Source organism: Mobula birostris, chromosome 2, assembly GCF_030028105.1.
Source record: "Mobula birostris isolate sMobBir1 chromosome 2, sMobBir1.hap1, whole genome shotgun sequence".
In the NCBI taxonomy this organism is placed as follows: Eukaryota; Metazoa; Chordata; class Chondrichthyes; order Myliobatiformes; family Myliobatidae; genus Mobula; species Mobula birostris.
Genome location: NC_092371.1, coordinates 248,755,941 through 248,782,741, shown reverse-complemented (window position 1 = coordinate 248,782,741; position 26,801 = coordinate 248,755,941). Strand labels below are relative to the sequence as shown.

Genomic DNA, 26,801 nt, shown 5'->3' with positions numbered 1-26,801 from the left:
GCTTGACACACCGGGTGCAGATATGGCCGTCCAGGAGGCTGGGAGACTCCAGGGCCTCCCACATTTGACACCGAGCACAGAAAACTGGCCTCACACACATACTACTACCTCTTTTCCACAATTAATACAGGTAAACCTACCTCACCTTGTTACCGCCTAAGCCCATTAAGCCAAAGCCCTATCACTCTGCTACCTCTCATTCCACTGGCCGCTGGATATGGCAGTCTTCTTTTTAAACTTTTCCCGCTCTACTGTCTAACGTCACGCGCCTGAGCAGTCTTGCTTCTCTTTTCCCCCGAGTAGTAAAACTGCCTTCTCTCCTGGCTACTCATCTAACTTAATAACTTTCAAAAGCTCCAGCGCATTCTCTTTGTTAATGTCTACCTGTATGTGCTCAAGTGTTTCAGTCCACTAAGTCATCCCAATTGCCAAGGTCCTTTTCACTGGTGAATACTGAAGCAAAGTATTCATTAAGTACCTCTTCTACCTCCAACTCCATGCACATTTCCAGTATCACTGCTGATTAGTCCTATTCTGACAGGGCTCATCCTTTCAATTTTCCAATTGATTGGAAAAGAACACTGGCACAGATGTCAGCAATGCAGCAGCGGCTGGAATTCCTGGTACAGGATATGTACATCCCAAAGAGGAAGAAGTATTCTAAGGGAAACTTCCGTAGCTCACAAGAGAAACACAACTGTAGCTCACAAGAGAAGTCAAAGCCGGCATAAAAGCCAAAGAGAGGACATAATAGAGCAAAAATGAGTGAGAAGTTGGAGTGTAGGGAGGCTTTTAAAAACCAAAAGGTGGCAACTAAAAAAATCATTGAGAAGGTATAGATGGAACACAAAAGTAACCTATCCAATAATATTAAAGAGGATACCAAAGTTTCTTCAGATTTATAAAGTATAAAATAAAAGTGAGAGTGGATATCGGAGCACTGGAAAATGATGCTGGAGAGGTAGTAATGGGGTGCGGACAAAGAAATGGCGGATGAACTGAATTAGTATTTTGCACCAGCCTTCACTGTGGAAGACACCATCAATATGCTGGAAGCTCCAGGTGTCAGGGGTCATGAAGTGTGTGAAGTTACCATAACTAGAGAGAAGGTTCTTGGTAAACTGAAAAGTCTGAAGGTAGGCAGGTCACCTGGTCCAGATGGTATACACCCCAGAGTTCTGAACGAGGTGGCTGAAGAGATTGTGGAGACATTAGTAATGGTCTTTCAAGAATCACTAGGTTCTGGAATGATTCCAGAATACTGGAAAATTGCAAATGTCACTGTACTCTTCAAGGAGGGAGAGGAGGCAGAAGAAATTAAACTATGGGCCAGTTAGTCTAACCTCAGTGGTTGGGAAGATGTTGGAGTCAATTATTAAGGATGAGGTCTCAGGGTATTTGGAGGCACATGATGAAATAGGCTGTAGTCAGCATGGTAGTTAGTTCCAAGAAGCCTAGGTAGTTCTAAGGTAAAGATATGTTCGACGCAGCTTTGTGGGCCGATGGACCTGTATTGTGCTGTAGGTTTTCTGTTTCTATATTTCTATGTAGTTTCCTCAAGGGAAAATCTTGCCTGACAAACCTCTTGGAGTTCTTTGAAGAAATAACAAGCATGACTGACAAAGGAGAATCTGTTCATGTCGGTGTACTTTGATTTTCAGAAGGCCACACGTTCAACAAGACACGAGCCCACGGTATTACAGGAACGACTCTAGCATGGATAAAGCAGTAGCTGATTGTCCAGGAGGCAAAGAGTGGAAATAAAGGGAGCCTTTTCTGCTTGGCTGCCAGTGTGCTGGGGCCGATTTTTTTATTTACAGTGTATGTCAATGATTTGGATGATGGAATTCTAGCTTTAATGCAAAATTTGCACACGATATGAGGATAGGTGGAGGGGCAGGTAGCTTTGAAGAAGTTGAGGGGCTACAGAAGGATTTAGACAAATGAAGAGAATGGGTAAAGAAATGGCAGATGGAATACAGTGTTGGGACATGTACGGTCATGAACTTTGGTAGAGGAAAGTAAAGAGTTAACTATTTTCTAACTGGAGAAAAAAATACACAAATCTGAAGTGAAAAGGGACTTGGTAGTCCTTGTGCAGGATTCCCTAAAAGTTTATCGGTGAAAGGCCTTTGTAGAGTGGATGTGGAAAGGATGTTTCCTGTGGTGGAAGTGTCTAAACCAAAGGACACAGTCTCCGAATAGAGGGGCATCCTTTTAGAATGGAGATGAGGAGGAATGTCTTCAGCTCGAGAGTGGTGAATGTGTGGAATTCATTGTTATGGGCAGCTGTGGAGGCAGAGGTTGGTAGATTCTTGATTGATCAGGGCATGAAGGGATATGGGGAGAAAGCAGGAGACTGGGCTGAGAGGAAAATTGGATCAGCCATGACGAATTGGTGGAGCAGACTCAATGGGCCAAATGGCCAAATTTTGATCCTATATCTTATAGTCTTATGGAGATATGAGGGGCAAGTTTTTTTTTTACACAGTGGGTGCCTGGAGTATTCTGCCTGTGGTGGTGGTAGAGGCAATTACATAGGGGTCATTTAAAATACGTTTAGATAGACACATGAATCTGAGGAAAATGGAAGGATATGGACATTGTGTAGGTGTAAGTGATTAATTTAATTACCATTTGATGACAAATCTAATTGGTTAGATGAGAAGGGATGAAATTTTATAAACAGGGAAGTATTTCAAATTTATTTTCACCTATTTTAAAGGTACAAAATTCTGACTGCTACACACGGACAGACCTGTGTGACTTAGATATAGAACCAATTAGGAGGCTAATTGGTCATTGTAAATTGCCCTGTGATTAGGCCAGGGTTAAATAGGGGACTGCTGGGCTGGAAGTGCCTATTCCATCTCTAAATAAATAAATAAACAAATTAATGAATATATAGTTAACATGTCAGTTCTGGGGCTCAATTTGGTTGATAGATTCATGCTTGGTCAGAGCATAAAGGTATACAGGGAGAAGGCAGGAGACTGGGGCTGAGAGGAAAATTGGATCAGCCATAATGAAATGGTGGAGCAGATGTGATCGTCCAAATGGCCTAATTCTGCTCCTATAACTTATGGTTTTATGGTCTTTGTTGCTGCCTGACCTACTGAGATTTTCCAATAATTTTCTGTTTATACTGGTAAAATCAATGTTACTTGCTTGCAGTAGTGAAGATGAAGAGTCTCGGCCCAAAACGTTGACTGTACCTCTTCCTGTAGATGCTGCCTGGCCTGCTGCGTTCACCAGCATTTTTTACGTTTGTTACTTGCTTGCAGGCTGCCTCCAGCACATCCTTGGAGTGTGTTGTTCGTTAACACAAATGAGATCTTTCACTTGATGTTTCGATATACACGTGACAAGTAAAGCAAATATAATCTTTACCTTAAACACAAGAGATTCAGCAGATGATGGAAATCCAGAGTATCGCATACAAAATATTGGAGAAACTATTCCTTTCACTGGATGCCAGACCTAATGAGTTACTCCAGCATTTTGTGTGTGTTGCTCTAATCTTTACTTTTCCATGGAATTTAGAGTCATTTAATCATAGAAACTGCAGCAGAGAAACAGGTCCTGCCATCTAGTCAGTGCCAAACTATTTTTAGGCTAGTCCCATATACCTGCACCAAGACCATAGCCGTTCACAACCCTCCCATCCATGTACCTATCCAAATTTCTCTTTTATGTTGAAATCAAAACCCACATCCAACAGTTCTGCTGGCAGCTCATTCCCACTCTTACCAGCCCTCATGATCCTCTTAAACATTTCAATTTTCACCCTTAACAGGAGAAGGAGGAGGAGAAGATGGCGGCATGACGCAGCGCGTGCGGCCTCTCCGATGAATGATATCTGTAATCTGTCAAGTAGGGGACCGTGCACAATTCTGATCTGATGGACACAGACGTGAGAGTACAGAGGAACATCTGGAGAAACTTCTGAAATGCCCGCTTCGCTGCTGCTGCTACTGTGTGATCCAGAATCTCCGGAGCAGAAGGCCCCAAAATCCTCGGCTTTGCTTGTTTCGGCGGCCGGGGCAAGGTCGAAGGCGCTCGGCAGAGGATGACACTCGGGAGGCTGTATCAGAGGGGCCGGTCAGAGGCTCGAAGTTTTCGGACGGACGGGCTCAGTGTCGGCTGTGGTTGGGTGCTTCCAATGCATCGGCAGTTGTCGGTACCTGGAGGTTTATGGCAGGGAGTTTCTCCCTTTTGCCACCTGCTATCGGGGACTCGGGAGTCGATCGGGACTTGACTTTTTTTACCGTGCCCATGGTTTGTTCTTTATCAAATTATGGTATTGCTTTGCACTGCTGTAACTATATGTTATAATTATGTGGTTCTGTCAGTGTTAGTCTTTGGTTTGACCTGTTTTTCTGTGATATCACTCTGGAAGAACATTGTATCATTTCTTAATGCATGTATACATTTCTAAATGACAATAAATGAGGACTGAGTGTTCTCATAATCTAATCTAACCCATGACCTCTAGTTGTAGTCCCACTGAAACTCAGTGGAAAAAGCCTGCTTGCATTTATCCTGCTTATATCCCTCATAATTTTGTATATCTCTAACCTCTCATTTTCCTATGTTCTTGGGAATAACCTTTTCAACCATTCCCCTCATTTTCTCCTTGAACACTTTGCCTTTCACCCTTAACCCTTGAACTTCATTTGCACTAGAAATATTCAAGGTGAGATCAGAACCTTGTAGAGAGTATCATTTATCGAATCTGAAATCTGAGTGGTGTAACCATTTCATTACTTTCTATTCATTTGTAACGTGTGAGGATTCTGTTTCCAATAAAATTGCTCTGAGAAATAGCGCTGGGCCACTTTCCTGAAGTTCCGTGGTCTTCGTGCTAAATTAATACTTGACATTGAATTTTGAAGTGAAGCTAAAGCATGCTTGCTTTCATTATAGGTAAATAGATCAAGATAATCTCCTTGGGCTGGGATTATACATCAAGGAACAGAATGGAATATTTATGATAAAGATTAAGAGAAGCATTTTAAATGGGGTGTCAACTATAACAAAGGGGATGTAGAAAAGACAAGCCTGTTTGAACTTTCTGTACCTTAGAGTATTGGTTTTGTTATTGTGTTCTTCCCACTGGTAGTAGGTGAGTCTATGAGGTTAAGAATCAGCTAATACCAGATTTTAACTGAACTCATCATGGTGTTAACTTCTGTTAATTATTTCAGTTTTGATCTCCTGAGTGTCTCAGATAAAACAGCAATGGATACATCAAAATCCTGAAAAATTATCATAAATTTTATTGTGAAATACATATCTCCTGCTGCTTCATTGCATTGTCCCCAACAATTCTAACTAATTCCCCACATCCTCATTGCTATTGTGTTGGTTTGTTCAGATGTTTTGCAGTTGTTCACCGCAGACGGAAATGTCGAGAGCAGCTAACAATTGCATTGGTAATGGAAGATACTGCAAGTCGGCTGTAATGGTTTATTGATGAGACCAATGGCGAGGGAGCTGCATGGCCTCGTGCCGCAGGCATGCCTGTTGCAGCTTCACAGGAGGGGAGTGTGGCATGACGTCCATGCTGGATAGGAAGCTGGCCTCTCCCATCGGTGCTGCCCTCCAGTGTTCAATCAGGGAATAAAAAGCTGGATTGTGTGCACGCATGCACACCCCTCATCTGTGGACTAACTGTGTCTGCCAACACCTATTCCCAGGACATGTCACTCAGGAACCTGGGGTAGATTTTATAAATAGCTGATCCCAGATCCCATTGAACCCCACACACCTGCCCTCTCACCATGTCCCTTGATGCCCGGACCAATCAGAAAAATATTCAACTCCAGCTTTGAATATACCCATAGACGTATACTCCACCACACACTCTGGCAGAGCACTCCACAGCTTCACCACTCTTTGACTAAGAGAATTCCTCCTTACTTCTGTTCTAAAAGGTGCCCCTCAATTTTGAGGCTATGCATTCCAGTTCTGGATACTCCAACCAGAGGAAACATCGTCTCCACATCCGCCTTATCTAGTCTTTACAACATTCAGTAGGTTTAATGAGACCTCTAGACATTCTTCCAGATTCCAGTGAGACCAGGCACAAAGCTGCCAAATGCTCCTCATTTGTTAATAATAGCTGATCGCTAGGAGGCAGTGAGTGTGAATAAAAGGATCCTTTTCTGGTTGGCTGCCAGTGACTACTGGTGTTCCGCAGGGGTCGGTGATGGGACCACTTCTTTTTATGCTGTATTTAAATGATTTATATGGTGGAATTTATGGCTTTGTTGCCAAGTTTGCAGATGATACGAAGAATGATGAGGGACAAGTAGTGTTGAGGAAATGGGTAGGATGCAGCAGGATTTAGGCAGATTTAGAGAAAGGGCAAGAAAGTGGAAAATGAAATACAGTGTTGGCAAATGCATGGTCATGCACTTCGGTAGTAGAAATAAACGTGCGGAATATTTTCTAAATGGGGAGAAAATCCAAAAAATCTGAGATGCAAAGGGACTCGTGAGTCCTTATGCAGAACAACCTAAAGGTTAACTTGCAGGTCGAGTCAGCGAGTCAGGTGAGGAAGGCAAATATCATGTTAGCATTCATTTCAAGAGGTCTAGAATACAACAGCAAGGATGTGATGCTGAGACTTTAAAAGGCACGGGTGAGACCTCACCTTGAGTATTGTGAACAGTTTTGGAAAAGATGTGCTGGCATTGGAGAGAGTCCAGAGGAGGTACACAAGGGTGAATCCAGGAATTAAAGGGTTATCATATGAGAAACGTTTGAGGATGAGGGGGGGGAATCTCATTGAAACCTTATGAATGTTGAAAGGCCTGGACAGAGTAGATGTGGAAAGGCTACTTCCCATGGTGGGAGAGTCTAGGACAAGAGGGCACAGCCTCAGGATAGAGGGGAACCCTTTCAAAACAGAGAGTACAGACACAGAGCCATCAAACATTTCTCATATGATAACTTTCATTCCTGGATTCACCCTTGTAAACCTCCTCCGGAGCTTCTCCAATGCCAGCACATCTTTTCCAAAACTGTCTCATAAATGCTCAGCATTATCTCCTTGCTTTTATATTCTGTTCCCCTTGAATTAAATGCCAACGTTGCATTTGCTCTCTTTACCACAGACTCAATCTGTGAATTAACCTTCTGGGAGTCTTACACAAGGACTCGGAAGTCCCTTTCCACAACTGATGCTTGAATTACCCTCATTACATGTCCTTTCCAGCTAACTGCAATAGCAACCCCCACGACGACGGCGCTGGGAGGGCAATGGCACTTAACAGCAACTCTTTTGCTAGCACCTTCGGAAACAGCTCTATTTCTATCTTTAATATCTTTATTTTTCCCTTTCATGGTTCTTTTGAAGACCCTGATCTGGAGTTACACGCTGACTTTGGTTCTTTGTGGGAATTGAGACCCGCTGTTGGGACTCTGACCCCTATTCAATATACCAACTACACGGCCTACAAGATTAGAGCACCTTCAGGGTTCCAGGATTTCGTGGCTCTGAAGGTGGGCAGACTCGAGGTCCGTGCCTCCACAGGGAATCAGTGTGTCGTGGGAGAACGTAGAAGATCGGAAGCAGCGAGCTGGCTGCTGGCTGTCTGCCCAGAGACCCAAGTCTTTTGGGCACAGAGCTCGGAATAAGTGACACAACAGACTTTTAACAACGTCAATTAGCGAGTTGTTTATGATGTCTCCCCTCTCGCTGTGAAATGGGGACATCTCATCTTCCCTTATTAGGGAGAGTTAGAGCCTGTGGTATGTCGAATTACCGGGTGAATGAGTAGTTGTTGGGGTACTGCAAGTCTGTGTTTTTATTGATGCTTTGCTGCACACTTGAATGCTTGGTTGGGGGGGGCGGTGCTTTTCTTGCTTATGGGGGAGGGGATATTGTTGCTTTGCTGCTGTTTATGTGTGGGGGGGAGCTCGGGGGACTTTGGGGTTCTAACATTTAACTGTCATTCATTCTTTGGGGCACTCCTCTGTTTTCGTGGATGGTTGCGAAGAAAAAGAATTTCAGGATGTATATTGTATACATTTCTCTGACATTAAATGTACCTTCAAAACCTTTGAAACATCCTGGCTACTATTTGGAAGCTTATAAATGATTCCCATAATAGTTTTTTATCCTTGGTTTCTTAAATCTACCCACAGAGATTTGACATTCTTTGAACCAATGTCACCTCTTTCTAAAGATGTAATTGCATCTCTTAATAACAGAGCTACACCACTGCCTATGCCCTCCTGCCTGTCCTTTTGATACAAAGTATACCCTTTGATGTTAAGCTCCAGCAATTAAATTTCAGCCACAACTCAGTGAGGACCACCTCGTCATACTGACCAACTTCTAAATCCGCCATGAGTTCGTCCACATTATTCTGAATGCTACACACATTTAAATTCAGCACCTTCAGTACTGCATTCTTTGCCCTTTTGAATTTTTCCTCTGCATTACAATTTAACTCTTTCCTCTGTCTGCAGTTGAACCCAATCATTGGCTTGTCCTTCCTTACATTCATATTACATATTACATCATCTACTTGTAAACCTGCTGATTCATCCTCAGCTCGATCATACTGGTCCCCATAGCCCTGCCATATTAGTTTAAACCACTCCGAACAGCTCTCGCAAAACCTGCCTGCAAGGTGGAGCTGAGAAACAGGAAAGGTATGGCCACATTAGTGGGATTGTATTACAGACCACCCAATAGTCAACGAGAATTGGAAGAGCAAAATCTGCAGAGAGATAGCAGGCAACTGCAGGAAACATAAAGTTGTGGTGGTAGGGGATTTTAATTTTCCATATATTAATTGGGACTCCCATACTGTTAGGGGTCTAGATGGTTTAGAGTTTGTAAAATGTGTTCAGGAAAGTTTTCTAATTCAGTATATAGAGGGATCAACTAGAGGAGATGCAATATTGGAAACGAGTTAGGACAAGTGACAGAAGTCTGTGTAGGGGAGCACTGTGGTTCCAGTGATCATAACACCATTAGTTTCAACTTGATCATGGACAAGGATAGATCTGGTCCTAGGGTTGATGTTCTGAACTGGAAGAAGGGCAAATTTGAAGAAATGAGAAAGGTTCTAAAAAGCGTGGATTGGGACAGGTTGTTCTCTGGCAAAGATGTGATCGGTAGGTGGGAAGCCTTCAAAGGAGAGAAATTTTGAGAGTGTAGAATTTGTATGTTCCTGTCAGGATTGAAGGCAAAATGAATAGGAATAAGGAACCTTGGTTCTCAAGGGATATTGCAACTCTGATAAAGAAGAAGAGGGAGTTGTATGACATGTATAGGAAGCAGGGAGTAAATAAGGTGCTTGAGGAGTATAAGAAGTGCAAGAAACTACTTAAGAAAGAAATCAGGAGGGCTAAAAGAAGACATGAGGTTGCCTTGGCAGTCAAAGCGAAGGATAATCCAAAGAGCTTTTACAGGTATATTAAGAGCAAAAGGATTGTAAGGGATAGAATTGGTCCTCTTGAAGATCAGAGAAGTCGGCCATGTGCGGAACCAAAGGAAATGGGAGAGATCTTAAATAGGTTTTTTGCATCTGTATTTACTAAAGAAACTGGCATGAAGTCTATGGAATTAAGGAAAACAAGTAGTGAGATCATGGAAACTGTACAGATCAAAAAAGAGGAGGTCCTTGCTGTCTTGAGGAAAATTAAAGTGGATAAATCCCTGGGACCTGACAGGGTGTTCCCTCGGACCTTGAAGGACACTAGTGTTGAAATTGCAGGGGCCCTGGCAGAAATACTTAAAATGTCGCTGTCTACAGGTGAGGTGCCGGAGAATTGGAGAGTGGCTCATGTTGCTCCGTTGTTTAAAAAGGATCAAAAAGTAATCCGGGAAATTATAGGCCAGTATGTTTAATGTCGGTAGTAGGTAAGTTATTGGAGGGAGTACTAAGAGACAGAATCTACAAGCATTTGGATAGACAGGGACTTATTAGGGAGAGTCAACATGGCTTTGTGCGTGGTAGGTATGTTTGACCAATCTATTGGAGTTTTTCGAGGAGGTTACCAGGAAAGTGGATGAAGGGAAGGCAGCGGATATTGTCTACATGGACTTCAGTAAGGCCTTTGACAAGGTCCTGCATGGGAGGTTAGTTAGGAAAATTCAGTCACTAGGTATACATGGAGAAGTGGTAAATAGGATTAGACATTGGCTCAATGGAAGAAGCCAAAGAGTGGTAGTAGAGTCTGTGACTAGTGGTGTGCCACAGGAATCAGTGCTGGGTCCATTGTTATTTGTCATCTATATCAATGATCTGGATGATAATGTGGTAAATTGGATCAGCAAATTTGCTGAAGATACAAAGATTGGAGGTTTAGTAGACAGTGAGGAAGGTTTTCAGAGCCTGCAGAGGGACTTGGACCAGCTGGAAAAATGGGCTGAAAAATGGCAGATGGAGTTTAATACAGCCAAGTGCGGGGTATTGCATGTTGGAAGGATAAACCAAAGTAGAACATACAGGGTTAATGGTAAGGCACTGAGGAGTGCAGTGGAACAGAGGAATCTGGGAATACAGATACAAAATTCCCTAAAAGTGGTGTCACAGGTAGATAAGGTCGTAAAGAGAGCATTTGGTACATTGGCCTTTATTAATCAAAGTATTGACTATAAGAGCTGGAATGTTATGATGACGTTGTATAAGGCATTGGTGAGGCCGAATATGGAGTATTGTGTTCAGTTTTGGTCACCAAATTACAGGAAGGATATAAATAAGTTTGAAAGAGTGCAGAGAAGGTTTACAAGGATGTTGCCAGGACTTGAGAAACTCAGTTACAGAGAAAGGTTGAATAGGTTAGGACTTTATTCCCTGGAGTGTAGAAGAATGAGGGGAGATTTGATAGAGGTATATAAAATTATGATGGGTATAGATAGAGTGAATGCAAGCAGGCTTTTTCCACTGAGGCAAGGGGAGAAAGAAACCAGAGGACATGGGTTAAGGGTGAGGGGGGAAAATTTAAAGGGAACATTAAGGGGGCTTCTTCACACAGAGAGTGGTGGGAGTATGGAATGAGCTGCCAGATGAGGTGGTAAATGTGGGTTCTTTTTTAACATTTAAGAGTAAATTGGACATTACATGGATGGGAGGTGTATGGAGGGATATGGTCCGTGTGCAGGTCAGTGGGACTAGGCAGAAAATGGTTCAGCACAGCCAAGAAGGGCCAAAAGGCCTGTTTCTGTGCTGTAGTTTCTATGGTTTCTATGGATATTGGTCCCCCTCGGAATCAAGTGCAACCTGTCCCTTTTGTAGAGGACACACATGCCCGAGTAGAGGTCCCAATTATCCAGAAATCAGATTCCCTGACCCTAATGCTCCAAGTCTTCAGCCATGCATTTATCTGGTTCCTCATTCTATTCTTATCCTCACTGTCACATGGTACAGGCAGCAATCCCTAGATTACTACCCTTGAGGTCCTGCTTCTCAGCTTCCTTCCTAACTCCTTGTATTCTGTTTTCAGAACCTCCTCCCGTTTTCTACCTCTGTCATTGGTATCAATATGTACCACAATGTCTGGCTGCTTACTCTCCCTTTTCAGGATATTGTGGATGCATTAAGAAACATCACAGAAACCGGCACCCAGGAGGTAAATTACCATCCATCAAAGTTGCTGGTGAACACAGCAGGCCAGGCAGCATCTATAGGAAGAGGTACAGTCGACGTTTCAGGCCGAGACCCTTCGTCAGGACTAACTGAAGGAAGAGTTAGTAAGAGATTTGAAAGTGGGAGGGGGAGGGGGAGATCCAAAATGATAGGAGAAGACAGGAGGGGGAGGGATGGAGCCAAGAGCTGGACAGGTGATTGGCAAAAGGGATACGAGAGGATCATGGGACAGGAGGCCCAGGGAGAAAGAAAAGGGGGAGGGGGGAAACCCCAGAGGATGGGCAAGGGGTATAGTGAGAGGGACAGAGGGAGAAAAAGGAGAAAACCCCCTTTTTCTCCCTCTGTCCCTCTGACTATACCCTGAGTGTGTATGAGTGTGTCTGAGTGTGTGTGTGTGTGTGTGTCTGAGCGTGTGTGTGTGTGCGTGTGTGTGTGTCTGAGAGTGTGTGTGTGTGCGTGTGTGTGTGTGTGTGTGTGTATAAGTGTGTGTGAGTGCGTGTGTGTGTGTGAGTGTGTGCGTGTGTGAGCGTGTGTGTGCGTGTGTCTGAGTGTGTGTGTGTATGTGTGTGTGAGTGTGTGCGTGTGTGTGTGTGTGTGTGAGTGCGTGTGTGTGTGTGAGTGTGTGCGTGTGTGAGTGTGTGTGTGCGTGTGTCTGAGTGTGTGTGTATGTGTGTGTGAGTGTGTGCGTGTGTGTGTGTGTGTGTGAGCGTGTGTGTGTGTGTGTGTGTGTGTGTGTGTGTGTGTGTGTGTGTACATGTGTGCATGCGCTGTGCTGGTTGATACTACCGAAGTACAACACCTTGCACTTCTCTGCATTAAATTCTATCTGCCATTTTCTGTCCATTTTTTCTGCTGCTTCAGTGCCTGATGCATGCAATGACAGTCTTCCTCTCTATCAACTGTACCTGTAGTCTTGGTGTCATCCTCAAATTCACTGATCTAGTTAACCACATTATCATCCGGTTCATTGATATTGGCAACAAACTTCAATGGAAACAGCATCGATCCCTGCAGCATTCCACTAGTCACAGGCTTCCAGTCAGAGGCAAACATTTACTACCACTCTCTGTCTTGTCTACAGACCAATGTCTAATCCAAATTGCTACCTCATCTTGAACGATGAGCTACTGAACCTTCTTGACCAACCTCCTATTTGGAACCTTGTCAAATGCCTTGCTAACGTCCATGTAGAGAACATCCACTGCCTTGCCTTCATCATTTTTTCTGGTAACTTCCTCGAAAAAACAGTGTAAATTTGGTTAGACAGACCTATCACCTATGAAACTATGCTTGATCAGTCCATGGCTAACCAAATACTCATATCCAGTCCCTTAGAACACCTTCTAATAACTTTTCCACTATTGACGTCAGTACTTTCCTGTAATTTCCTGGTTTAATTTCAGAGCTTTCCTTAAACAACGGAACAACATTAGCTGTCCTTCAAACCTATCGTACCTCTCCTGCTGCAAATGCAGCTAAAGCAAAGAGTTAAATTGTATCACATTGGCAAGATTCAAACAGGCAAAAAATGCAGGACTGAAGGTGCTGCATTTAAATGCACACAGCATTTGGAATAAGGTGGGTAAACTAATGGCACAATTAGAGATTGGTCAGTATGACATTGTGGACATCACTGAGATGTGGATGAAAGAATGCCATAGATGGGAATTTAACATAAAGGATATGTTTTGTATTGAAATACAGTGCTGGGAAATGTATAATCATGCACTTTGCTAAAAGGAACAATAATGCGGACTAAATGGGGAGAAGGTACAAACTTCAGAGGTGCAGAGGGACTTAGGAGTCCTCATGTAAGACACCCGGGAGGTTAATTTACAGGTTGAGTCTGTGGTAAAGAAGGCAAATGTAACGTTGGCATTTATTTCAAGGAGAATAGAATATAAAAGCAAGGAGATAATGGCTAACACGAGAGGGCACAGTTTTAAGGTGCTTGGAAGCAGGTACAGAGGAGATGTCAGGGGTAAGTTTTTTACTCAGAGAGTGGTGAGTGCGTGGAATGGGCTGCCGGCAACGGTGGTGGAGGCGGATACGATAGGGTCTTTTAAGAGGCTCCTGGATAGGTACATGCAAGTTAGAAAAATAGAGGGCTATGGGTAACCCTAGGTAATTTCTTATGTAAGTACATGTTCAGCACAGCATTGTGGGCCGAAGGGACTGTATTGTGCTGCAGTTTTCTATGTTTCTATGTTTCTATGATAATGCTGAGCCTTTATAAGACACTAGTCAGAATGCACTTAGAAAATTGTCAACAGTTTTGGGCACAGAAAAGATGTGGTGTCATTGGACAGAGTCCAGAGGAGTTTCATGAGGAAGGTTCTGGGCATGAAAAGGTTAATGTATGAGGATTGTTTAGCAGCTTGGGTCTGTACTCACTGGAATTTAGCAGAATGTGGAGGGGTGGGGGGGGGGAGCGGATCTCATTGAAATCTACCAAATATTGAAAGAACAAGATCGGGTGGATTTGGAGAGTTTCTTGTGGTTGGGGTATCCTGAACTAGAGGACACAGCCTCAAAATTGAGGGGTGACCCTTTAGAACAGAGGTAAGGAGAAATAGTTTTATCCAGAGTGTAATACATCTGTGGAATGCTCTGCAGTGGAGGCCAAGTCCGTGGGTATATTTAAGGCGAAAGTTGATTGCTTCATGATCGGTCAGGGCATCAAAGGATATGGCAAAAAGGCATGTGTATAGGGTTGAGTGGGATCTGGAATCAGCCATGATGGAATGGCAGAGAGGACCAATGGGCTGAATGGCCTAATTCTGCTCCTTTGTCCTATGTCTTATGATCTACAGATAATATAACTATATCTGTTCGGGACCTTGTAATTTCTGCACTTGCCACTCACAGGATCTGAAGGAATACCTAGTCAATCCCTGGGGATTTATCATATTAATATATATATATAAAATTATTTATTATTGTAATTTGTAGTTCATTTTTATGATTATGTATCGTAATGCACTGCTGCCACAAAGAAAACAAATTTCAGCACATATGCTAGTGATATGAGACCTGATTCTGATTCACTGGAATCCCTGGAAAGCATCTTGGATGGTCAAGATGCTTCAGCAAGAATGCAAGGTCGGGGAACTAACCACAGGATGGTAATGGCTGCCTCAGATTCACCTCAAATGTCATGTTGCATATGTCAATCAGAAGGTCAATTTTCTCCCTGAATTCTCTAATTTAGCTTTGATTTTCCTGCTGGATCCAGAGGTCATTGTCACTTTCCATTCTCAGAAGATACTTAAATTTAATTTCCATGTAAATTACTGCCACCAAAATGTTAACTCCGAGTTTTGCTATATAATTACTGTGCCTTCCTTTGGTCGCCCTTACTCAATTGTTTAAGGTTGTTTAATGTCATTTCTAGTACACACGTGTAAAGGAGAACAAAATCTGATCCAGCACAAAAAACCACAATAAGGTGAAGAACACAATAATAAAAAACACAATGAATATAAGTACATAAGATAGTTTGTATACATAGATTGATTGTATGTTCATAGTGTGACTCTGAGAGGAAATCATAAAGTAGTGGTGATCGGGGGTGTGGGTCAGCTATACTGTTTGGGGGTAGTAATTGTTATTGAATCTGGTGGTCCTGACGTGGGTACAACGTAGCCTCCTCCCTGTTGGGAGCGGGACAAAAAGTCCCACGAGCTGGGTGAGTGGGATCTTTCATGATGAAATTGGTCGGGATGATGAAGCTGACAGCCTTTCAATGTAAAAATAATAATAATAGAAATAACTGAATCAAAATAAATTTTAGGGGATGCAAGTACATTTTTGAAACCTTGCAAATAGAGATTATGCCTACATTGGAGCTAATTGATACTGTCACTCAAGTTTCTTGGTCACAAAGACTTTACAGTTGTGAATGATTGCCTGAAAACAAATGTATCAATAGAGCTGAACACTCTGGCCAACAGAGCTCTGAACAGTGGCCAATGTCTCATGTGAGCACTCAAGTGGTCTTCACACAACGGTGAGGCCATAAAACCAGAAGACACAGGAGCAGAATTAGGCCATTTGGCCCATCAGGTCTGCTCTGCCATTCAATCATGGTTGATTCTTTCTCCCCCATCAAGCCCCACTCCCCAGCCTTCTCCCCTTAACCTCTGATTCCATGTCCAATCAAGAACCTATTGAGCTCTGCCTTAAAATAGACTCAGCAACCTGGCCTTCACAGAGGCCAGTGGTAACAAATTTCACAAATTCACCACCCTCTGGCTAAACTTATTCATTATAATAATATTTTATACAAGGTGCAATTTGAATCTTCCTCTCCTATAGTTTATCATCGTCAATTACTGTTGCTGTGCTGAGTAATGTCCTCGATATTGATGTGCTGGTTTTGGACCAGGTGGAGTAAAGTTTCAGGAATTTGCAAACTAAGTAAGATATAATAGGTCCAGGTACGACCTTTAGAAAGCCATCTCAAGGTAGTGCAGTACATGGTGACATATATGTTCGGTGATAATACATTTGCTTTGAAACTTGAACATTGAGCTGGTCATTGGACTTAATAAAGTTTAAACTGTTGGTGAATTTGGGGAAGAAATTAGGTGTTTTGTTTAAGGCTTATAAAATAATGTCCAGTGGCTTTTAAAAGGGACTTGGATGCACACTTGATGGAATCCTGATGAAGGGTAACCTTGCCATGCACGGTCTCAAACCTGACTGTGAAAGGAGGAGAGGTGGGCATACGGCTCGTAACCCCATCCTGTAAATACCCAGAGCTACAGAAATGGCAACAAAGACCTCACTTGTGGGAGAGGACGGCTGCGCCAAGAAGATGGGCCACACCTGAAGATGATGTGAAAGACTGGTCCTGGTGAGCTAATATCAGTGGTCTATACACCAATAGGGGTGAGGGGGCATGAGCTAAGCCTGATGAAGCATCTTAGCTCAAAATATCTACTGTTCATTTCTCCCCATAGATCCTGCCTGAACTGCTGAGTCAATAGACAATAGGTGCAGGAGTAGGCCATTTGGCCCTTCCAGCCAGCACCACCATTCACTGTGATCATGGCTGATCATCCACAATCAGTATCCAGTTCCTGCCTTATCCCTATAACCTTTGATTCCGCTATCTTTAGGAGCTCTATCCATCTCTTTCTGGAAAGCATCCAGAGACTTGGCCTCCACTGCCTTCTGGGGCAGAGCATTCCATATATCCACCACTCTCTGGGTGAAAAAGTTTTTCCTCAACTCCGTTCTAAATGGCCTACCCCTTATTCTTAAACTGTGGCCTCTGGTTCTGGACTCACCCATCAGCGGGAACATGCTTCCTCCTCCAGCATGTCCAATCCCTTAATAATCTTATATGTTTCAATAAGATCCCCTCTTAGCCTTCTAAATTCCAGAGTATACAAGCCCAGTCACTCCAATCTTTCGACATATGACAGTCCCGCCATCCCGGGAATTAACCTTGTGAACCTACGCTGCACTCCCTCAATAGCAAGTATGTCCTTCCTCAAATTTGGAGACCAAAACTGCACACAGTACTCCAGGTGTGGTCTCACCAGGGCCCTGTACAGCTGCAGAAGGACCTCTCTGCTCTTATACTCAATTCCCCTTGTTATGAAGGCCAGCATGCCATTAGCTTTCTTCACTGCCTGCTGTACTTGCATGCCTGCTTTCAGTGACTGATGTACAAGAACACCTAGATCTCATTGTACTTCCCCTTTTCCTAACTTGACTCCGTTTAGATAATAATCTGCCTTCCCGTTCTTACCACCAAAATGGATAACCTCACATTTATCCACATTAAACTGCATCTGCCATGCATCTGCCCACTCACCCAGCCTGTCCAAGTCACCCTGCATTCTCATAACATCCTCCTCACATTTCACACTGCCACCCAGCTTTATGTCATTGGCAAATTTGCTAATGTTACTTTTAATTCCCTCATCTAAATCATTAATATATATTGTAAACAGCTGCGGTCCCAGCATTGAACCCTGCGGTACCCCACTGGTCACCGCCTGCCATTCTGAAAGGGAGCCGTCAATCCTGCACCACCTCTCCTCCTTTCACAGTCAGGTTTGAGATCGTGCATGGCAAGGTTACCCTTTATCAGGATTCCATCAAGTGTGCATCCAATTCCCTTTGAAAAGCCATCGGACATTATTTTATAAGCCTTAAACAAAACATCTAATTTCTTCCCCAAATTCACCAACAGTTTAAACTTTATTAAGTCCAATGCAGTCACTCCTGCATTCTGTGTGTCTTGCCCCATACTTAGATATCTGCAGAATCTCTTATGTCTAATTAATGGAACAACTGTGAACACGGGATAAAGCAAAGGAAGACCTCCTAATAGGGGAGAAGAGCAATGATTTTAAAGAATAAATTCAGCTATAAAAGCAGCTTTCTTTTAAGAACACCTCATGTTTTCCGATACAAATGTTCCCGGAAATTCAAAGTAAAATTTATTATCAGAGTACAACATGTTGCTACATACATCCCGGAGATTCTTTTTCTGAGGGCATACTTAGCCAATCCATAAACCAGTAACTGTAAACAACAGACAACAAACTGTGCAAATACAAATATAAATAAATATCAGTAAATAATGAGCATGAAATAACAAGATAAAGAGTCTTTAAAGCAAGACCATCAGTCGTGGGAAGGAGGAGAGTAAGTGTAGTTATCCCCTTTTGTTCAAGAGCCTGATCATTGACAGCATTATGCGCATACCTGGTGTGTAGCCTCTGTTTTTTTTGTCAATTTTTGGGTGCCTTTGTAATCTCCTACCTGAATGTTTCTAGTTGGGGCTTGGTTCTTTGTCACTCTTCAGCTCAACTACCAGATTTTGTGCCAATGCTTACCAAAATTCAAAGTTCAAAGTTCAGACTAAATTTATTGTCCATTCTGGGCAGCTGGTTCCCACTGGCCACATACACTCAATGCTCACTTTCTTAGGTTCATGAGTAAAATGTGTGAAATTAGTTGTTTCACTAGGGCAGTACTCTATCATACATAAAATAGACTATAAATTAAAATAAGAGTTATATATAGGTAGTGCAAAACAAGAATGAAAAGATATTAAGGTCGCATTCATGAGTTCTTGTCTCTTTAAAAATCTGATGGTTTAACTTTGGGCTCTCTGAGTCTTTTTTAAATAATCACAATGTTGTGCAAAGTTGATTGGAAACAATTGTAAGTATGATATTCTTCAGAGCAATTGAGACACATTTTCAAAGTTTGCAAAATTTTAAATTTACCTTTGTCATTTTCAAATGTTCCCCAAAGGACAAGTTTGAAATGTCGCACAGTTGTCGCATTGATTTCGTTGTCAGGCCGATGACAGCCAATGACTGTACCTTTGTTGTCCAATACCTAAGCAACAACATAAAATTTGTTCTGATGAGCCAATAGCTTTTGTTCAATACCACTACAGAGAAAGTGCAGTGCAGGAAGACAATATGATGCAATGTCATAACAAAGCAGATTTTGAGCTCAAGAATCAATTTATTATGGAAAAGAACACTACCGCATAGAAACAGGCCCTCCAATCCAGTTAGTCCATGTGGAATTATTAATCTGCCTTCTCTCATCGACCTGTACTGGGACCATAGCCCTCCACACCTCTCCTATCCATGAACTTATCCAAACTTCTCTTAAAATCAACCGTGCTTGCACCACTTTCACTGGCAGCTCATTCCACACTTTCACCATCCTCTGAGTGAATAAGATCTCCCCCTCCCATGTTCATCATCATTTTGTATACCTCTTTCAAATCTCCCCTCGTTCCTCTATATTTCAGAGAATGTGGGAGAGCTTAAGTGTTTTTTTTGTATTTGCATTTACTCAGGAGACAGACAGAGAATCTACAGAAGTGAGGCAAAGCAGCATCGACTTCATGGGCCCTATACAGATTACAGAGGGTTAAGTGTTTGCTGTCTTCAGGCAAATAAGGGTGGATAAATCCCCAGGGCCTGACAAGGAGTTCCCTTGAACTCTGTGAGAGTCAAGTGCAGAAACTGTAGGACACCCAGTAGAGATATTCAAAGCAGCCTTAGCGCAGCAGTGGAGGTATCGGAGGACTGGAGGATTGCTAATATTTTTCTGCTGTTTAAGAAAGGTTCGAACAATAAATCAGGAAATTATAGGCCAGAGAGTTTGACATCAGTAGTGGGTGTCATCTATATCAATTATCTGGATGATAATGTGGTTAACTACATCAGCAAGTTTGTGAATGAACAGAGCTCGATAAAAGCGATGAAGTGGACTTTTAAGATCGTAAACCAGCAGATTGTTATGTCTCCTGCTCACTGTGAAAATGGGGAACACCTCCCTCTCCCTTGCCAGGGAGAGAGAGAAAACCTGTGGGTTGTCGAATTTCGGATGAAATGTGAAGCTTTTGGGGTAACTTTGGCCTGTGTCTTTGCTATTGCTTAGCACGTGCTTGGTATCAGTGATGGTATCGATTGCGTTTATTTTTGCCAGTGGGGGGAGGGGGGGCTTGCTGCCACTTATGCGCAGGAGGGGGGAGCTGGGGGGAGGGACTTTGGGGTTCTCACGTTTAACTGTCGTTAATTCTTTGGGGCGCTTCTCTGTTTTCGTGGATGTTTTGCAAAGAAAAAGCATTTCAGGAAGTAGATGAGGAGGAGAAGATGGCGGCGCGACGCAGCAGGTGCAGCTCTCTGGTGAAATGATATCGTATTTGTTAAATAGGGGCTGTGGACAATTTTGATTTAGTGGAGACAGACGTGAGAAGGCACAGAGGAACATCTGGAGAAATTTCTGAAATGCCTGGTTCGCTGCCGCTGCTACTGTGTGATCGAGAATCTCCAGAGGGAAGGCCCCAAAATCCCCGGCTTTGCCTGCTGTTGGCGACCGAGGCTGAGGTCGAAGTGTTTGGCAGAGATGGTGCTTGGTACTCGGTGTCGGAGGGCTGATCGGAGGCTCGAAGTTTTCGGACGACTCAGAGTCGGACTGTGGTCAGGCATGGCAGGGAGAGTTTTCTTCCTTCTCTCGTCTGCGTGAGATGTGGGACTTTCGAGAGACTTTGAACTTTTTTACCGTGCCATGGACTGTTCTTCATCAAGTTATGGTATTGTTGCACTGTTGTAACTATATGTTATAATTATGTGGTTTTTGTTAGTTTTTTCAGTCTTGGTCTGTCCTGTGTTTCTGTGATATCACACCGGAGGAATATTGTATCATTATTACTAAATGACAATAAAAGAGGACTGCGTGTCCTCATAATCTAAACTAATCTAATATTGTATACATTTCTCTGACATTAAACTTGACCTTTGACTCTTTGAAGATTGGGGTGTCCTGGACAGCGAGGAAGTCTATTGCGGCTTTCAGTAGGATCTGGATAAGCTGGAAAAGTGAGCTGAAAAATGGCAGATGGAATTCAATGCAGAGCTCTACAAGTACTGGAGTTGATCTTACACAGTGAACGGCAGGGCATTGAGGAGTGTGGTGGAACAAAGGGATCTGGGAATACGGGTCCATATTTAATTGAAAATGCCATTACAGGTAGATAGCTTTTGTCACATTGGCCTTCATAACAATGTTTTGATTGCAGGAGATGGGATGCTATGTTGCAGTTGTATAAGATATTGGTGAGGCTTAATTTGGAGTATTGTGTGCAGTTTGATCATCGACATACAGGAAAGATGTATACAAGAGTGAAAGCTGAAAAGTTTAAAAGAGACCCAGAGTCTCCCCGGGGAACTACATCTGCGTGAAGTGCATCTGGCCGCAGCTCCTTATAGACCATGTTAGGGATCTGGAGCAGCAGCTGGATAACCTTTGGCTTGTACGGGAGAGTGAGGAGATCGTTGATCAGAGTTACAGGAAAGTACTCACCCCTAAGTTCCAGGAGGCAGGTAGCTGGGTGACTGTCAGGAGAAGGAATGGTAATGTGAATAGGCATTTAGTGCAGAGAACCTCTGTGACCATTCCCTTCAATAATAAGTACACCATTTTGGATACTGCTGTGGGGGATGACCTCCCAAGGAATTGCCAAGGAGAACAGGTTACTGGCACTGAACCATCAAACGTTACTGGTTATTGACCATAAAATGCTCTTCTTTTGACAAAACTTTCAAATTTGGAATCATTTTAGTGAACCTCCTTGAACCCTCTCCAGTTTCCGCACATCCTTTCTAAGATAAAGGGCCCAAAGCTGCTGAAAGTACTCCAAGTGAGGCCTCACCAGTGGTTTATACAGGAGATCCGATTAGTAGCACTGAGCATGGGTCCGTGGTGCAGAAGGGAAAGAGGGAGAAGAGGGGAGTGGTAGTGATAGGGGACTGAATGGTCAGAGGGACAGGCAGGAGATTCTGTGGACGTGAATGGGACTCCCGGATGGTGTGCTGCCTCCCAGGTGCCAGGGTCAGGGACAGTCGGATCGCATCCACAGCATTTTGGAGGGGAGGGCGAGCGGCAGATGTTTTGGTACACATTGGTACCAATGACATAGGGAAGAAAATCAAAGAAGTCCTGAAAACAGAATTGAGAGAGTAAGGCAGAAAGTAGAGAAGCAGGAACTCCAGGGCAGTAATTTTGGGATTGCTAACTGTGCCGCACACTAGTAGTGAGGTCGGAGATGGTATTAAACAGGAAATTAGAAATGTGTGCAATAAAGGAACAGCAGTTATAATGGGTGACTTCAATCTACATGTAGATTGGGTGAACCAAATTGGTAAAGGTGCTGAAGAAGAGGATTTCTTGGAATGTATGCGGGATGGTTTTTTGAACCAACATGTCGAGGAACCAACTAGAGAGCAGGCTATTCTGGACTGAGTTCTGAGCAATGAGGAAGGGTTAATTAGCAATCTTGTCATGAGAGGCCCCTTGGGTAAGAGTGACCATAATATGGTGGAATTCTTCATTAAGATGGAGAGTGACATAGTTAATTCAGAAACAAAGGTTCTGAACTTAAAGAGGGGTAACTTTGAAGGTATGAGACGTGAATTAGCTAAGATAGACTGGCAAATGACACTTAAAGGATTGACGGTGGATATGCAATGGCAAGCATTTAAAGGTTGCATGGATGAACTACAACAATTGTTCATCCCAGTTTGGCAAAAGAATAAATCAAGGAAGGTAGTGCACCCGTGGCTGACAAGAGAAATTAGGGATAGTATCAATTCCAAAGAAGAAGCATACAAATTAGCCAGAGAAAGTGGATCACCTGAGGACTGGGAGAAATTCAGAGTTCAGCAGAGGAGGACAAAGGGCTTAATTAGGAAGGGGAAGAAAGATTATGAGAGAAAACTGGCAGGGAACATAAAAACGGACTGTAAAAGCTTTTATAGATATGTAAAAAGGAAAAGACTGGTAAAGACAAATGTAGGTCCCCTGCAGACAGAAACAGGTGAATTTATTATGGGGAGCAAGGACATGGCAAGACCAATTGAATAATTACTTTGGTTCTGTCTTCACTAAGGAGGACATAAATAATCTTCCAGAAATAGTAGGGGACAGAGGGTCCAGTGAGATGGAGGAACTGAGCGAAATACATGTTAGTAGGGAAGTGGTGTTAGGTAAATTGAAGGGATTGAAGGCAGATAAATCCCGAGGGCCAGATGGTCTGCGTCCTAGAGTGCTTAAGGAAGTAGCCCAAGAAATAGTGGATGCATTAGTGATAATTTTTCAAAACTCGTTAGATTCTGGACTAGTTCCTGAGGATTGGAGGGTGGCTAATGTAACCCCACTTTTTAAAAAAGGAGGGAGAGAGAAACCGGGGAATTATAGACCGGTTAGCCTAACGTCGGTGGTGGGGAAACTGCTGGAGTCAGTTATCAAGGATGTGATAACAGCACATTTGGAAAGCGGTGAAATGATCGGACAAAGTCAGCATGGATTTGTGAAAGGAAAATCATGTCTGACGAATCTCATAGAATTTTTTGAGGATGTAACTAGTAGAGTGGATTGGGGAGAACCAGTGGATGTGGTATATTTGGATTTTCAAAAGGCTTTTGACAAGGTCCCACACAGGAGATTAGTGTGCAAACTTAAAGCACACGGTATTGGGGGTAAGGTATTGGTGTGGGTGGAGAATTGGTTAGCAGACAGGAAGCAAATAGTGGGAATAAACAGGACCTTTTCAGAATGGCAGGCGGTGACTAGTGGGGTACCGCAAGGCTCAGTGCTAGGACCCCAGTTGTTTACAATATATATTAATGACTTGGATGAGGGAATTAAATGCAGCATCTCCAAGTTTGCGGATGACACGAAGCTGGGTGGCAGTGTTGGCTGTGAGGAGGATGTGAAGAGGATGCAGGGTGACTTGGATAGGTTGGGTGAGTTGGCAAATTCATGGCAGATGCAATTTAATGTGGATAAATGTGAAGTTATCCACTTTGGTGGCAAAAATAGGAAAACAGATTATTATCTGAATGGTGGCCGATTAGGAAAAGGGGAGGTGCAACGAGACCTGGGTGTCATTATACACCAGTCATTGAAAGTGGGCATGCAGGTACAGCAGGCGGTGAAAAAGGCGAATGGTATGCTGGCATTTATAGCGAGAGGATTCGAGTACAGGAGCAGGGAGGTACTACTGCAGTTGTACAAGGCCTTGGTGAGACCACACCTGGAGTATTGTGTGCAGTTTTGGTCCCCTAATCTGAGGAAAGACATCCTTGCCATAGAGGGAGTACAAAGAAGGTTCACCAGATTGATTCCTGGGATGGCAGGACTTTCATATGAAGAAAGACTGGATGAACTGGGCTTGTACTCGTTGGAATTTAGAAGATTGAGGGGGGATCTGATTGAAACATATAAAATCCTAAAGGGATTGGACAGGCTAGATGCAGGAAGATTGTTCCCGATGTTGGGGAAGTCCAGAACGAGGGGCCACAGTTTGAGGATAGAGGGGAAGCCTTTTAGGACCGAGATTAGGAAAAACTTCTTCACACAGAGAGTGGTGAATCTGTGGAATTCTCTGCCACAGGAAACAGTTGAGGCCAGTTCATTGGCTATATTTAAGAGGGAGTTAGATATGGCCCTTGTGGCTATGGGGGTCAGGGGGTATGGAGGGAAGGCTGGGGCGGGGTTCTGAGTTGGATGATCAGCCATGATCATAATAAATGGTGATGCAGGCTCGAAGGGCCGAGTGGCCTACTCCTGCACCTATTTTCTATGTTTCTATGTTTCTAGTAAGGATGATTTGGCAGATAAATGCGTGGCTGAGAGACTGGTGCAATGGGCAGGGCTTCTGATTCTTGGATCATTGGGATCTCTTCTGGGGGAGGTATGACCTGTTCAAAATGGCAGGTTGCACCTGAACCCAAGGGGGACCAATATTCTCACGGGCAGGTTTGTTAGAGCTGTTGGGGAGGGTTTGAACTAACTTGGCAGGGGGATGGGAAATGGAGGGAAGGGACTCAGGAAAGGACGGATGGTAAAAAAGTAAAGACAGCGTGCAGTCAGAGTGCCAGGAAGGGCAGACAGGTGATGGGACTTAGTTGCAGCCAACAGGCTAAGTATAAAATCATTAGGGATGCAGAATCAAAAAAGATAGCAAATATGGTATTCAAGGTGTTGCATCTAAATACACGTAGTATAAGAAATAAGGTGGATGATCTTGTTCAGATATTACAGATTGCCAGGTATGATGTTGTGGCCTTCACTGAATCGTGGCTGAAGGATGGTTGTAGTTGGGAGCTGAATATCCAAGGTTACACGTTATATTGGAGAGATAAGAAGGTAGGCAGAAGGGCTCTACTGGGAAAGAATGCCATCAGATCCATAGAAAGATGTGACACAGGATTGGAAGATGTTGAATCCTTGTGAGTTGAGTTAAGAAACTGCAAGGGTAAAAGGACATTGATGGCAGTTATATACAGGCCTCCCAACAGTGGCTGGGAGGTGGACCACAGATTACAACAGGAAATAGAAAAGGCAAGTCAAATGGGCAACGTTATGGTAGTCATGGTTCTGTTATGGTTGTGTGGGCATGTGGCCAAGTGGTTAAGGCATTGGACTAGCGACCTGAAGGTCGTGAGTTCTGACCCCCAGCTGAGGGAATGTGTTGTGTCCTTGAGCAAGGCACTTAATCACACATTGCTCAGTGACGACACTGGTGCCAAGCTGTATGGGTCCTAATGCCCTTCCCTTGGACAACATCAGTGTTGTGGAGAGGGGAGACTTGCAGCATGGGCAACTGCTGGTCTTCCATACAACCTTGCCCAGGCCTGTGCCCTGGAGAGTGAAGTCTTTCCAGGCGCAGATCCGTGGTCACACAAGACTAACGGATGCCTTTACTTTACTTTATGGTAGTCATAGGAGATTTCAACATGCAGGTTGATTGGGAAAATCAGGTTGGAAGTGGATTACGTCGATTGTACCTCTTCCTAGAGATGCTGCCTGGCCTGCTGCATTCACCAACAACTTTGATGTGTGTTGCTCAAGAGAATGAGTTTGTTGAATGCCTAAGAGATAGATTTTTTAGAGCAGTTTTTCATTGAGCTGGAGGCAGTTAGGGAGATTAAGGTAAAAGAACCATTAGGAACCAGTGATCACAATATGATTGTATTCAACTTGAAATTTGATACGGAAAAAGTAAAGTCTGATGTAGCAGTATTTCAGTGGAGTAAGGGAAATTAGAGTGATATGACAGAGGAATTTGCCAAAGTAAATTTGAAGGAGCTACTGGCAAGAATGACAGCAGAGCAGCAATAGCGCGCATTTCTGGGAAAAATGAGGGAGGTGCAGAACATGAGTATTCCAAAAATGAAGATGTACTCAAATGGTAAATAGTACAAACATGGCTGACAAAGGAAGTCAAAGCTATTGTAAAAGCAAAAGAAAGGGCATACAACAAAGCAAAAATTAGTGGGAAGATTGAGGATTGGGAAGTTTGATAACCCTTTCAGTCCTGAAATCATCTTTGTGAATCCCCTCTGGACCCTCCCCAAAGCCAGCACATCTTTTCTAAGATGAGGGGCTCAAACCTGTTCACAATACTCAAGGTGAGGCCTCGTCAGTGCCTTATAAAGCCTCAGCATCACATTCTTGCTCTTTTATTCTAGACCTCTCGAAATGAATGCTAACATGGCATCTGCCTTCCTCACCACCGACTCAACCTGCAAATTAGCCTTCAGGGTGTTCTGCACAAGGACTCCCAAGGCTATGCATCTCAGATTCTTGAATTTCTCCCCATTTAGAAAATAGTCCGCACATTTATTTCTACTA

The 26,801-nt window shown here is 43.3% G+C and overlaps 1 protein-coding gene across 1 annotated transcript in view; it reads right to left on the bottom strand.

Annotated features, from left to right (window-relative positions):
* The window catches only part of LOC140211221 (PC3-like endoprotease variant B), a 1,844,543-nt gene that overhangs the window by 127,016 nt on the left and 1,690,726 nt on the right, over positions 1-26,801 (bottom strand). The window contains exon 15 of the mRNA XM_072280838.1: positions 18,866-18,980. Within this exon, the coding sequence (XP_072136939.1) occupies positions 18,866-18,980 (115 nt within the window). The remainder of the gene's footprint in view (positions 1-18,865; positions 18,981-26,801) is intronic.